At 34.2% G+C, this 15209-nt stretch overlaps 1 protein-coding gene across 1 annotated transcript; it reads left to right on the top strand.

The window, feature by feature from the left end:
• Positions 1 to 7643: 7643 nt before the first annotated feature.
• On the top strand, positions 7644 to 8868 carry LOC141448616 (uncharacterized). Its single transcript, XM_074117098.1, has one exon. It carries the CDS (start codon positions 7696 to 7698, stop codon positions 8731 to 8733), a length of 1038 nt encoding a protein of 345 aa, XP_073973199.1. The 5' UTR covers positions 7644 to 7695; the 3' UTR covers positions 8734 to 8868.
• Positions 8869 to 15209: the final 6341 nt, after the last annotated feature.

Consider the following 15209-nt stretch of genomic DNA (forward strand, 5'->3'; position numbering starts at 1 on the left):
TTTGCAATTGTAAAACTTTTTAATTTGGAAACTTAATGGCAATTCGTAATCTTGAAATCCTTCTTCACCAACCGGTACTTAGGCGTGCTAGTTGGTCCATCTCTCTCTCTATCCTATTTCTTTCCCAAGCTGGTGTCCCACAAGACAGCATCCTTGGCCCCATCCTGCATTCAACATACGTACATAACGGTCATCCTCAAACATCCAGAAACTACCTTTTTCATATGTGCTGACGACCCTCCAATTCTGTCTTCTCATTGTGGCATTCAGAAACATTCAATCTCATCTCAGATGACTGATTTTATCGGTCTTGGCAAGCATTTTTCGGTCCCTCCCCCTAAACCTGCGGACCTATCCATATTTCCATCTCAGAAGATTACTTTAAAAAATGGTAACTTCCGTTTAATTAAACCAAAACCCAAAATATTACTTTCACTCTCCCTCTCAATTTAAGCCCTATTTCTCCCACCAATGTTTGCCCGTTGTCTGGTTATTTCTTGGAAAAGACTAAATTGGAGCCTCACCCGTCTACCAACGCTGGAAAGTAATTGATTTTATCCATTGTAAAATGTTTCTTTCTTAATCCACTTTTTTCGGTAATCCTGAGCTGTTCAGTTTTCCACAGATATTTTTAGCTTTGTAAAAGAAATTGAAATTATCCTACACTCTGAATGACTAATTTAAAATTCAATAAATAAACTACAAAATTAATTTATATCTTAGGTTTTAATCTTATTCACGGAGGATTTTTAACATGGGGAAAAAATGACGATGGTTTTCGGATAAATATCTTCAATTTAAATGACTTGTAAAACAAATTCTGTATTTACCATTACACTGTACCCTAAAACTAAAAATTTTGGAATTTAAAGATTAATCTATCAAAACCAGAAGAAAAGGTGACTACTGAGTAAGAAACTGTACTGGAGGGATCGTATAAGATGTTTTTGATTCATCACAGCACAAAATTTCCACACAATGGGTTGATACATCTAGATTTATTCTTAAGTTATTCTTTTTTGTATATATTTCTTTATTAACCAACGAAATTAGCTAATACAAGTAGGCTAGAGAAACTTTTTTTATGGATTTTTCATCACTTGTAAGCTTAGTGTGATACAACAGTAAGCTGGAAGTCTCTTACTTATTTTTAATGTACGTTGTTAAGTTTCATAGTAATGAAAGTCTGCTCACTCATTGGAAACAACACCAAATGTGTGTAAGAATTTCACTGAGGAATAAAAGTAACATCCGCAATACGAATTAACAATTATAAATTTAAGAGCAACTGGTTCAATGTGATAATCTATTGACAGGTTACTGAATCTGTAGCCATCTGCCCTAAAAAGATGGAGGAATACTCCAATCGTTGAGTAACAGAATCGTTACAAGAAGTTTTTGTAATGACACCCTCGGGCCTCTGAATAAGATTTAATATACATTGGTCAAAAAAAGTATTCATACACTAAGTTTTCTTACTTTATCTACTGAACTTTTGTTTCTAGGATGACTAGTTCTTCAGCACTGAAATCGATTATAGTAACAATGAATTTAATGCTCTCATTTTCTTTTATAAACATAAAGAATTGATTAAAAAGCAGAAAAATAAAACCCTATTGAAAATTCATGGTCTTGTTTGGAGCGAAAAATTCGAAAATTGAAATGTTCTTCCAGAAAAGAGCTCAAAACCAATTTAAAGAAATCATGGGCAGAAATCACATCTCAAGAGACACTAAACCTGGTGGAATCTATGCCAAGGAGGCTTCAGGCAATAACAAATGCAAAGGGATTGCATACAAAATATTAGGTCTTTAGTTTTCCGTTAATTATAACATTCAGACTGAGTGTATGAATACTTATTTTGCATACAATAAATTATTTTTCTGCTTTTTAATCAATCCTTTATGTTTATAAAAGAAAATGAGAGCATTAAATTCATTGTTACTATCTTCGATTTCAGTGCTGAAGAAATAGTCATCCTAGAAACAAAAGTTCAGTAGATAAAGTAAAAAAACTTAGTGTATGAATACTTTTTTTGACCACTGTACATAAATGGTGCAACAAATGAATAGACAATTATTGTCTAAAATTTCTTATACCTATGTTATGTATTTGTGTAAAATCGTTAATGGTTTTTGGAAAATGATCTGCATGTGTTTGTATTTGTGGAAAGTCCAGTAGGAAGCGGCAACTTCATATTAGGACCCGATTTCAAGCTTCAGCGGGCCCGACTACATCGATCAATATGCTCGAAAATTACACCTACGATATCCTCTAACCTCCATGTTTACTTTAAATACAAATAGATTGATAACGTTTATTTCTCTTTTCAAAATCCATTTCTTTGGCAGTTCTGGGAAGGAATACCTGAGAGCTTCTCTTTTCTTTAGTATCCTGTCACAATTATAACTGGAGTTTATATAAATTTGTATGAGCTAGAAAGGGATGGCGAACCTTTTTGAGACGTGGGTCAAACTTTGTTCATTTTTTTTTTTTTAGTACTAGCTCTTGGGTCACTAATGCTCATTTGCACAAGAGTTAAGTTTAAAAATTTTAAACTGAATATTTTCAAAACTAAACATCTTTAAAATTCAGTGGGCTTAACGGGTAAAACGGGACGAAACAAATGCTATGGAAGTCTCTTTTTGCAAACATAACTGAACAAAACCCTACAAAAATGTGTTTTATCTGAAGAAAAATCTAAATATGGTTATTTACTTTGGGTTGTCGATTTTTTTTAACAAACAAAATTTGAGTAAAATTATACATTTTATTTGATATTTTGTAAACACTTTTGCTTTATTTCAAATACTACAAAAGCATTTGTCGTTATTTGCGTTTTAGAACTGTAATGATCAAACTAACGGTTATAGATAGCATTTAAATTGCTTTTGTGTCAATGCGTGATTGAAAAAAATACAGATAGAACATAAATTATCCACACAATTAGAAAATCTAAATCAACCCGCGTTAACAAACAAATGGTTGCCTAGCAATTGTGGGTTAGTGAAAAAGCTTGCTCGGGTCAGTGTCTGACCAGCGGGTCATAGGTTCGCCATCACTGAGCTAGAACCTTGAGAATCGCAGCGGGAGAACGTCGTCTGAGTTGGCCTCAAATTTTTTTATTTTATTCAAGCAAATTAAAATCCATTTGTGGCATAATTTTGTCATAAAGCAAAGCCATAAACCTATAAATGTTGAAAATAGTATCGAAGGAACCAAGATTTCTTGATGGTCATCAATGGTTAAATTTGTGGCATCATACGTTTTAGCCGTTTACCTATTTTTTCGAAGGCTTCAATAAATATCTATTATATCACATAGTTAAATGTTGGAAACCGATGAATGATCACAAAATGAAGAGGAGAGAATTAACTTTGATTGAATACATGTCTCAGATTTACATAAGGGAAACCTCAATTAGTTCCATTGATAATAAAAACAAAATGAATAAATAAAATGAAACAAGCAAGCAAGGATGATTATATAATTTGGAATTGTAACTGAGAACTATACAATAAGAGAAATAAATTTTAGAAGGAAAATCAGATAATTAGATAAAAGTGTGAGATTCGCTGGATGTACCAACCATTCTAAGAATTGTACCTTAATTTACCGTAATTATTTGGACCAAATAAATGTTGAAATGCATTCGTTACTCATTGTATTCCAGCTTTTACTCTTAGTAGTTAGTATTCGCTAACTGAAAATTGTATAATATTTCCTTATTGTTTAATTTTATATGGAAAAGACAAGTAATTGCGCAATAATTTGACACTGATGTTAATAGTAACGTTCCTAACTTAACGAGGATCCCACTACGCAGGCCCGACCACGGTATTCTTATTCATTGATAAAAACAAAAGTCACCAAAACAAACTAATGTTCATCGATAGCCACCAAAGAGCGGAAGCAGGGTTATGACGAATATTTATTTTATATAAATTGTAGCCACAAAGATCATATTCTTAAAATTCTTACCTAGTCAACATTGTTCATTGTTAAGATGACATCAATTACTGTAATTCGCATCCTTACATTACTAGAAGTCTGAAGCCTGTTTACATAAAAAATGTTAACGTATGCAAACATTGTTTAACGTGAGGGTTTTTTTTAAGTTATTGCGATCGAAAACTTTAAAAAAATAGCAATCAACCGTTACTGAATCAATTGTATATTTTTTCATAATTCTATACATTATTTTTTATTCATGAACGCATAAAACTGTTTTAAAGAATTAAGTTATTACTTCCTATATTTTTTTAAAAAAAGCTAAATTGCTGGTTTGAATTCGATTAAATAGCTGAAGGAAGAGACAAAACCAAAGACACGACGTTTTATGTTGAGGTTGTGGTTTGCATGTCACTGTTTGAGTACCACTCGGTTATAACAATGATAAGTGTGTCAGTGTGCTGGAGTTAGTCTCTTCCGCCTAGATGTACACTCATGCTTGCTTTACTGAGTTCTGATGGGTTTGTTTGTATAAAAACTTTGAAGTACTGGCGATCCTAGTTTACCAAGTCGGACTTAGCCGGTCGGTGAGCCAGTAGAAGACTGATAAATATCTTTCTCGACTAGCCTGACTGCAAGCTAGCTTACCCTAGAAATATTTTGTTTTTATTCTTTTAGCTTTAAAATAAAAAGATGGACGTGAAACTTTTCGTTTTAAACTGATACTCCCACTAGAGTATTGAAACAAAACTTTATTTTCAGATGCTCAGATTTTATGGAAACGCTGCAATTAACCACCCTTTTGAGAAGAGCAGTAAACTTGTTTAGGTATCTTAATCACCGTGCTAATGTACCCACATCTCTATCAGTTCAACCAGTAAATCATCTAAAGTTTCGGCATTGGTTGTAGAAGCAGGGTAACTTCCACTTTCTTATTGAGCTGTTCATGGGGAGTTGGATACCCTTACCACGAAAACCAAATAACCACTTCATTCTTTTAGAAAGAAATTATTGGCGTTTATGAATTGTCGTCATTATTGACAGACAAGACTTTGAAAGTAATCAGCAAGGCCCAGAGAACTAGGATTAAAAAAAGTAAAAATAGGTACTTCAATTGTTTAAAATGCAAGTAGCACTATTTGCTAAAAGAGATATCCAAGCTAAGTTTTCCATTACCAAACCATCTTAACTAAAAAAATAGAAAATTGCACACTCTATTTAAGTAATAATTCTTTTTCACCAGAAATGAGACTATGATGGCAACCACTATCTGAAGTTGCTGTTGGCAAATTTAAAGAAAGTAGTAATTTCCCGATTACTAAGGCAGAGGTCAGCAATTTAACAATAAAGTGCCAGAGGTGACAAACCTTTTAGGCTTTCTAGACTACATTGTTAGGAGAACGATTGGCAACATAGTGAGCTTCCTGCCTTATTATTATCATTATTATTTTTTTAGAAGTAAAAAAAAAAAGAAATGAACATAATTTTCATGGTGAATACACTCATATGGACCAAATAGAAATCGTATAGGTGTATTACCTGTTTGTCATAGAATTGTATTAGGCTAAATAAAGCCAAATCTAAATCCAGTAACCAATATATCGCTAAATCGCTTATCAATAAAAATAAATAATGGCCAACCAGTTGAAGTTTTTCTTCTTTTAACATAAGTTACCCCTGTTTTTTGGATTGATTTTAAAACCCGACTTTCTCTGGTAATCAAATGATTTGCACGGATTGCCTTCATCAGAGACAATGATACAAATTAGAAATGTTCTGCATCAGAATCACTGATTAAGATTAGAGCAAACATCTGTGCGAAACGTTTGACTAACAGAGAAAGTCACAAGTATTTTAAGGCCCTCACCATCAAACCAGTTTTCAAATAATGTCCCAGAATCAGTAAAATTTTGTATCCACCGTCACTTTAAACGAACTAAAAGTAAAATAGGACTAAGCAATCAATGAATTATGCTTAAAATATAGTTGCTTAAAGATAAAGGTTTAAAAAGATCAAATCATTTAAATAAGCTACCTTATCTAATGAAAACACAATTCGATCAAAGTTTTGCTTCGGAAACCATAACTTAGTCTTTGTAATCCAATTGTTCCCCGACCCATTGGATCCCTGTATCTGCTTACTTTATCTCTTTCGTTTGTTCAAAGACATCGGGCATATAAATAAATACATATAGCAATAAATTATGTAATTTGAAATTTATGGGTAGAATAAAATGAAAATGTCACCCAGAAACAAAAAATGAGGCAATAAAAAATTTAAAAATGTATTATCTGCCTTATTACATTTAATAAGGCAGGAAAAAGGCACCATACTAATTAAAGAGTAACATTTCATCTTTTTTATTTCAAATGAAATCAAAATATCATAATTTGAAAAGTGCTTTAAAAAAGAAATTTGAATGCCTAAATCCCAGATTACCTTTTATTTAATTTTACTAGGAATAGTCCAGAAGACGAAAAACTGAGGGGGGAAATCTCAGAAAATATTCACAGTGATTTTTTGAATGCTGAATGCAAAGAGGGTATTCAAAAGGATGGAAACAGCCAACTTGAAACATGTTTTCTGTTCTTTGACAGTCAATGTCGTTGTGTATGGAGCCAGATTTACCGCGGAAGTGTATCAAGAAGGAACATTGTTTAAACTCATACCGACATGAGCATTCCAGTTCCCAATGTAAAAGCCAGTTTAGATGCAACTTATTGCCCCAGAGTAAATACTGAGATACGTTCAGCATTGAGTAATGCATTAAAGCGAATGCATTCACTGCCAAGGAAGCCATCTGGCTATGGATGCGGTGAAAAGTACAAAGAAGAAAATAAAATAGTTAAAGAGAAGGCTACATATCATTCCTCTGGTGGTACCTTTGTTGAAGTAACAGAATGCAACAAATTCGAGTGCCTATTTGGAAGAATTTTCCACATCAATCGCCCTCATTTTTAACTCAAAAATTCCTGCGTTTACGGAAGCAACGGAATAATGCCAGAAAAATATTTAAATATTTAATATATATTGGTTGAGATTGAATTAAATAAATAATTAGGATGTTATGGAATGTTGAAAAAATAACAGAGCGAAAAGTAAAGAAATAACAGATCTACTGTTAGGTAACAGCCTCTCAGTGTGAGTATTTGGGTAGGAAGTGACTCTAGAGAGTGCAAGTGAGGGGCAAGTGCAAGGTCCTCTTCCGCTCGATAACAACATCCACTGAGAGAATCCAGACAGCTTCGGCGGCGGGGAGAAGAAAGTGGTCCTAGCGTCCAGGAGAGGGTCGCTATATAAGTCCAACTGTTAACATCAGACTTCATCAGTTTCAGCATGGCTGTACCGGAATCCGTAAGTATTCCTTCTACAATTACAACCACACCAATAGATTCATCTCGTAACTACATTATTTCATTTTGAAGAGATTCTGTGAATTAGTGCGATAAATTCTTTATCTGTTGTTATTATTACTAATTTGTTTTAACCCTTTCTAATTGCGGTATTTGTGTCAAAATGGATTCCTAACATAAGCTACATTATAGTGGAAATACCAATGAATTTTTCTTAAGTGCTCGTGGTAAATTTAAGTCCCATGAAACCGTGCATTTCACTGAGATGTATGTTTCAGGTGAGGTTGCTACTGCTTGGTACGTTAGTAGTCGGCTGTCAGGCGACGTTTGGACATGAACAGTAAGTTAACACTTCTGCTTTAATTAATTTTTTACCTCAATGTATTTATTATGAAGCTCATTACTAAATGTTTGTTTAGTGTCCACATTAGAGTCCATGTACCAAAGATTATTCAAGAAGTGCATCATGAAAAGCCAGTCATACATCATGTAGAAGAACATAGCCACAGTGAATCCCATGATCACGGACATGGAGGTGGTTTTGGAGGAGGTTTCGGAGGAGGAGGTGGATTTGGTGGCGGACATGGAGGTGGATTCGGAGGAGGTTACGGAGGAGGCCACGGTGGTGGATTTGGAGGCGGCGGTCACGGAGGTGGTTTTGGAGGCGGTGGCCACGGTGGTGGATTTGGAGGAGGTGATGATCACCATGGAGGAGGCGACTTCGGAGGTAGTAGTTTCGGAAGCAGCGGCTTTGGAGGAGGAGACGACCATCACGGAGGAGGAGGAGGAGGTGGATTTGGAGGTGGAGGATTTGGAGGCGGTGGATTTGGAGGAGGCGGAGATGGTCATCACCATGGTGGAGGAGATTTTACAAGTGTTGGCGGAGGAGATGATCATGATGATGATGATGAAGGAGGATACAGTTATGGAGGAGGTGGAGGTTTCGGAGGTGGCCATGGAGGAGGTTTTGGAGGTGGCGGTGGTGGACATGGTTTCAGCAGCGGAGGAGGTCATGGGTTTGGCGGTGGTAGTTCATTTGGCGGTGGTCATGGAGGAAGTTCTGGAGGTTACAGTTACGGAGGTGGCAGTTCTTTCGGTGGCGGCCACGGTGGTGGATTCGGTGGCGGCGGACTTGGAGGAGGTCACGGAGGTCATGGAGGCTTTGGAGGTGGTGGAGGTTTCGGAGGTGGTCATGGAGGATACGGAGGAGGTTTTAGTGGAGCTAATTCGATCAGTATTGCTCACCACGGAGGAGGCGGATTCGGAGGTGGTCATGGAGGCGGATTCGGAGGTGGAGGTGGAGGTGGTCATGGAGGCGGATTTGGAGGTGGTCATGGAGGTGGATTCGGAAGCGGTGGACTTGGAAGTTACGGAGGTGGAGGAGGAGGAGGTGGTGATGATCATCATCACGGATATGACAAGAAATAAATCTTCAAACAACAGACTGATTGCAACCCCTTCTTCTGCATTCTTGCTTCCTTTTCCTCAAGTCCTCAGCGTAAGAGCGCATCCTTTTTACCCATTTCCCAAATCCCATTTCTCTCAGGTTCCCTTGTTATTTTCCTGTGTGATATTGTTGTTAAAATCTTGTACATATTTTTATTTGTAAATATATTTTTTTAATAAAAATAAAAAATTTAAAAAAAAACTTGTTTTGAGGACATTATTTCAACCAATGGCGAATTTGACAAATTACAAAGAAAAATTCAAACTGAAAATGAAAGTTCGAATAAAAAAAAAAATTGAGGAAAGTACATTTCAGTTTTACGTTTGCTTGAATTTCCACTGAATGATTTTGTTTTAAACATGTAAATGTTATTTGAAGGCGTCGTGTTATTATTTTAATTAAAATAATATTTTACGAGAAACACATTTTTTTTAATTTTTATGGACTAACTTTAATGTGTGAAGCGAAATTAGTATGAGTCCAGTTAGTAATACATATTCTTGAATGTGAGTGAGTGAAACTAAGGTCACCTTTCACTGGATACCTTCCTGCCAACAAACATGTTTATTTATACATAATATATAACTATTAGAATCATCCTTGACCTTACTGTGAAAGTTTCTCTAAAACTACGATACATTAAACATAATTGTACATTTTAGTAATTGATATAATTTTTTATTATCAACGATAAAGTATAAATGCCTATAATTGATCATCAACAGGAAATAATAATAAAAAATTTAACATTTCTTAGTAGTGACTTCCTAATTTACTTTCTCCAAACTATCTCGAATAACTTTCTATTACTGCTATAAGACGTTTACTGAACTATATTCTCGAATTAATATTATTTCCGTGGAACATTATTAACTTCTGGCGAACCATAACACTTGCCAGACTTGTGCCAGACAAATGGATGTAGATTAAAGAAGTAGATCCAGGTTGACAAAAAGGTGGGGACCTTCTGAACTCGGGTAAAATCGCCCGAAGATTACTTAAAAATGACCCCAAAACATACCATTTAATGGAAGAAAACCTTGGTTTTCTAGGATGGTCCTGAAAGGTAAACAAAACCTTTTAGGCGGACAAAAGTCCAGAGGAATACGGTTCTGTTTATAAAAAATTGCTTTCGACGTAGGATACAATCAACTGAGAAAAAGCTTTGTGGTAATGTGTTCTGTAGTGCGACATGTTTGTCACAACTCCAAATCATCTCTTTAGTGCACGCAAGTAATTTACTTTACTTACTTTAGTGTACGCAAGCGATTGCTACAGTTTCGAGCCTGCATTTGCAATCAAATCTAAGTGTTAGAAGGTGGAGTTTTCGCTTGCTTCCTCTCTGGGTTCATAATGGTTGGGCAGAAAAAAAAGTAAAACTCTGGAATTAAAAATTTTACATTTGAAAGAAACCCATAAAAAGTATGAACAAATACCAGAGCTTAGATATTTCAATACTCGTATTTAATCAGGCGCAGATAATTTCCAAAGAAGGATGATGTTACAGCTGTCTAAACATAATCCCAACTTATGCTTAGAATCTCCTTTGGGGAAAGTAGTTTAGCCACTTCTTCTGGGCACCCTCTTGGATATCCCTGCCTATCATCACTTCAAACTCTTACCACATTCTATTCTTCATGACTATTAACTTGTTCGGTAATTGAAACCACATCGAAAAATCTCTTTAGTAATGAGCTAACTGAGATCATCAAATGTTCTTCGAATTTAGAATTTGAAAACTAAAGTATGGGCATAGTAAAAGAATATGATAAATCCAGGATAGAGAAAAGATCCCAATTCCATGTACGTAGTAAGCATCTAACATCCTGGATGTGGTATAATCTGGTTTCAAAGTATTTACTATGAAGTTGTGCACAAATTAGAACAGCCATCTTCTGACACTAAATATTTCAATTGGGAACTCAGTAGTAAGTCTCCAATAATTGACCATATTTTATTGTTAAATCAATGCTGTATAAATAAATAATATTTTAAAAAATCTACGTTCGAAAAGTAAGTTAAAAAAATCTCTTTAAATTCAAGGAACCTTTTGGTTATACCTTAAAATTTGATTAAAAATTGATGTAAATCATTCAAAAAGTGGGAAAAATTATTTAAACTGTTTTAACCCGATCTCTATTTGTAAACTAATGCTACCAAAAATTAAGTTTGTGATCTGTATTACTTACTGTCTACTTTACTTTCTCACAAGTAAATCTTTTGAAAACATTCTTTTGTTTCTAAAAGTTATTTGAAATTTACAAAAAGTGTAATAAAATATAATCAATAAAACAGATGAATGTTTTGTGTTGTCTTGAGGAGAGAAACTATCGTATACCATCGGTCTGATGTAAGATGGTAAAGGTTACAAGGCCTTACTACGGTCCAGCTGTCGTGAAGGGTTGTCAGGAAGTGTAGTAGAGGCGAGACTCAGTATGAGATTTGAGCAGAGAAGAAGAGAGTGTTTGAATTTTGGTATTCTTTATTTAGGGAATATTGTCATCTTTGTCGAGAGTAGAGTTTACGACTCATTGTTGAGCACCCGCCCTCTGACGGAGAGTATTAGATAAAAAGGCTTGGCTTTGAATCTTTGGTAAAACACTAAAGTTCTTTTTCAGATCAGTTTGAGAAAGCAGTTGCCTGTGTTCGAGAGATATTTTCAACCGACTGCCTGTTAGTGACAGTTGCAGTTTGTTCTTTTTATTGCTTTTCTGTCTTATTAGTATGATATATTTGACGCTTTTCAAAACATATTCCAACATAAAGGGTTTTGTTCTAGGAAGGGTTTCATTAAATTTAGAGCTGACGGTAAAACAAGAAGCACGCCCGAGAGTGAAGGTGATTGGTGAACTTTCATGAGAATTAATTTTTACTCGTCTTTTTTCTGCCCAATGTTTTATTTTACTAAAAAATAACTGTTGATAATGTGAATTTAAAAATTGTACTACAATTACTAATTGGCGTAACCGCTCCAGTTTGGTCTGAACCTATGATTCCAGCATCTCTTTTTTTGCCAATAACTATCCTTGGTTCATTGACCGTCAGGAGGATGGAAGTTGGAAAGATTTATTAATTTTTGGTATCAGAGAATTTACACAATAGTAGAAAATATGTAGGTCGAAGTATTAACTTGAGATAGACTGGCATAATTGTTCTTCTACGGAGAGGCGGCGGATTTTTGAAGTTAGTAAGTCATGTCTTGGAAGTTTTTTTTGTTGGTAAGAATTTTCTTATAAAATTTTGAGATGAATTAAAATTTTTTGCGTTTAGAGAGTCTGAATTACCAATTATTAACGTTTTTGAAGGCAAGGTTTCTGTCAGTAAGAGGTGAAAGTGAGATGGAAACATTCTTGAAGTCAAATTCTCCACTCCAAACTGATCTTAATCAACCTCTCCGTAACTAAGGATTCAAAACTCATGCGTGCTACGATGGTTAAAGTCAGCGATATTTTTTATGCTGCACATTGTTATTGCTGCTGCATTTTGTTTTGAGACACCTTCGGCGTCCACTGCAGACTTGCAGTTCGCTTGGACGCCCGAATTAGCCGAACCTTTCCCAGATAGTTATTAGTTTTTTTTTTTTAATTTTATCATCTCTTTGATCATCTTTATTAATAGCATAAAATTAGTATCCATCTTAGTCCTAATTCGGCTGAGTTTCTTAGGAGGTAAGATGCCCCTGTTGTGCTACTGTATAAGAGTTGACGCTAAGAAAAGTTTCTTCTTTTTAACTTTATACTGTTTTCGACCCTATAACTGAAAGAGTTCTCTTAAATTCTTTTATATCATTCTTAAATCTACACATTCTTCTAATAGCTAAAAATTATTTCTTCCTTAAGGTTGAGAGAGTATCAAACATTAACTTGCTCTTTAATTAACTAAGAAAGGTTGCAGAGTACCAACAAATCACTGAAGTAAACACATCTTTATAAATAAATATTTGCAAAATTTTATTATATAATAAAATAAAAGAATATCTGCAAAAGAATCTTTTTTTGTTATTTTGTGAAGCTTTCTGGCTCAGAAATTTTTTTCAGGACTATTATTACATTTCTCCATCAGATTTTTATTTTATGTGGCACAAGATTTATATTAACAACTTATTTCGTATGAGGGGAGTGCAAATTTTAGTAGAGATGTACTCAGAAAATCATTTTTTTAATTATTGCATTATCATTTCTCTTTTCTCTCTCTTATTTTTTATTAGTTTTATTAGTTGTATGATGGTTGTATGAAACATTATATAACACATCAAATTTGCCGAAAAGTTTTCAAATTACGCTTGAAAACTTTTCAGATGTATTTTAATTAATTGATCATTTTTCTTTTTTACATATTTTAGTGAGAAAGAAATTTGCATCCAATATTTCACTACGGATAAATGGTAAAAAAAAATAATAATATATTTTAGTTTAACTAATATCCTCCAGGTTGCAGAACTAACTTATGCATCTTTAGTTCAAGAAATGCTTCTAGGTAGCAGGACCTATCTAACATATTGTCCCCTTTACTTTTTTAATTGAAAAACGCCTCTTCTTTTTCAATTGTGGATTTAGGAGTGAAGATGCTTACTTAATATTACATATATTTTTTATAAGGCTCCTTTCCACAGTTACTAAATACATACATCAGAATGAAGACACCCCTCACTGAATTTATATTTATGTTATAGGTTGAATGGAGTCTGCTCTTAGAGATATAAATGGACAAATGACGCATACTAGGTCATTTTCCTATCATTGATTTTGACCCTAATTTTCTCTATATGATGGGTAGTCGCAGTTTCAATATTGTAAAAGATTATCTGACAACTACAAGGCTTCTTACACTTTCTAAACAATAAAATTTACTTACTGTCAAATTTTGCAAAACACATTTCTAAAATCATTATTTTATCTGAGCGTTGGCACTACTTTTAAAGTGTTTTTTAATCCCTTTAAGGATTTGTTTGCCTATCGGGTCTTTCAGGAAATTATCGGTAATTTAATTGTGATGTGAAAAAACTCAAGGCTCCAGCCTAAATTCTTTTTTCAGTACCAAATGTAGAATTTTTTTTCAGTTAAAATGTACCCATTTTGTATATATATTTATACATGTATATATATATAATTTTTCTGGAATCCATTTTGTAACTTGTATCCCTCAATTGCATGGATATGATTTCTGACTTCGAAGAAGATAACCAATCTTGGACGGATCATATGCCTATTATTGTCCCTGTAAATGCAGATTTGAGTAGGAAGGACAAAGAGGATTTACCTTTGTTACCCAGATTGAAATAGGATGATGAGTCGTCCAAAAAATTTAAGAAGAATAGACAGATAAAGGCAGGTCCTCTATTTTTGGAAGACAAACTGATGGTAGAGTCGTTAAAAAATATTCTAAAAGAAATAGATGCTGATGAATTTGTTGCTCAAACGAAATATACTGCAATAAAGCCTTTGTTTATTTTGCTTGTTGGAGGAAAAGAATAGGCTACTTCATCAGTTAAGAAAAACAAAAGCGGTAATTGCTAAACAAAAATATTTGCCGAATCGAAGGGAACACAATGACTTATGCACACCAATACGTAAAAATTATTTCGAGGATTCGGCCAGAGCCATTGCCGAAGCTAGAGATGAAAAGAAATTCTGGAATTTAGTAAATGTTTTTAAAAGAACCGAATATAGAAGTGGCTCCCAGTTAAGCATTGGCGATTACATTTCCAATTGTTATGTAACCCTTCAAAAATTCTTTAATCCTTCAATAGCTCTTTTTATTACAGCAAGCTGGTAACGTTACAACTAAAGCGGCACAAAAAATAAAGCGCCAAATAGAAACGGTATCCTGATCGAAGATAATAAGTATGCTCCTCCAGGCTTCTTATAACTCCTATTTAAATTATTTAATAAATATTTCACGAAAGATAAGATGTAGAAAAGTGAACACATCTTTATTATGTGAATGATTGAGCTAGTGGTTAAACAATATCCTTTGTAATGAGCAGGCGGGGTTCCGGCTTGGCTTCTCCGCTCTGGATTATATTTTCATTCTAACTGAATGGAATTCAGTTGGAATGGTTTTGAGGAACAAAGAAAATCTACGGGCTTCTTTGTAGATCTAAAGTGCGCCTTTGATTCTGTGAGTAGAGAAGCACTCTTTTAGAAGTTGAATTGTGCATGATCATAAGTAAGGTACAATGGGACAGATACAATAGAGTAATTACAATGTTCAATTTTGACAATAAAATAGATATTGGGAAAATTTCTTTTAATACAAAAAACCGGAAAAACCAAAAACCCTTATGAACTAAATATCATAAGAACCAAATGATTAGTAAATTTAAAAAAACACAGCAATAATTATGTACAGAAGTTAGAGATTTTTTCATGATAAAACTGTAGCAATTGGCTAAATTCGACGTGTCTGTCCTAAAGTTTACTGTGTTGTTTCGTTTCACTATGTGGCACATTTCTAG

This window comes from Rhodnius prolixus, unplaced genomic scaffold, assembly GCF_049639745.1.
Source record: "Rhodnius prolixus isolate KJV_2025 unplaced genomic scaffold, Rpr scaffold_2, whole genome shotgun sequence".
NCBI classification, from domain to species: domain Eukaryota; kingdom Metazoa; phylum Arthropoda; class Insecta; order Hemiptera; family Reduviidae; genus Rhodnius; species Rhodnius prolixus.

What these genes read in the sequence shown, in the direction of transcription:
- LOC141448616 (XM_074117098.1), top strand. Translation starts at nt 7,696, where the DNA reads ATGAAGCTCATTACTAAATGTTTGTTTAGTGTCCACATTAGAGTCCAT.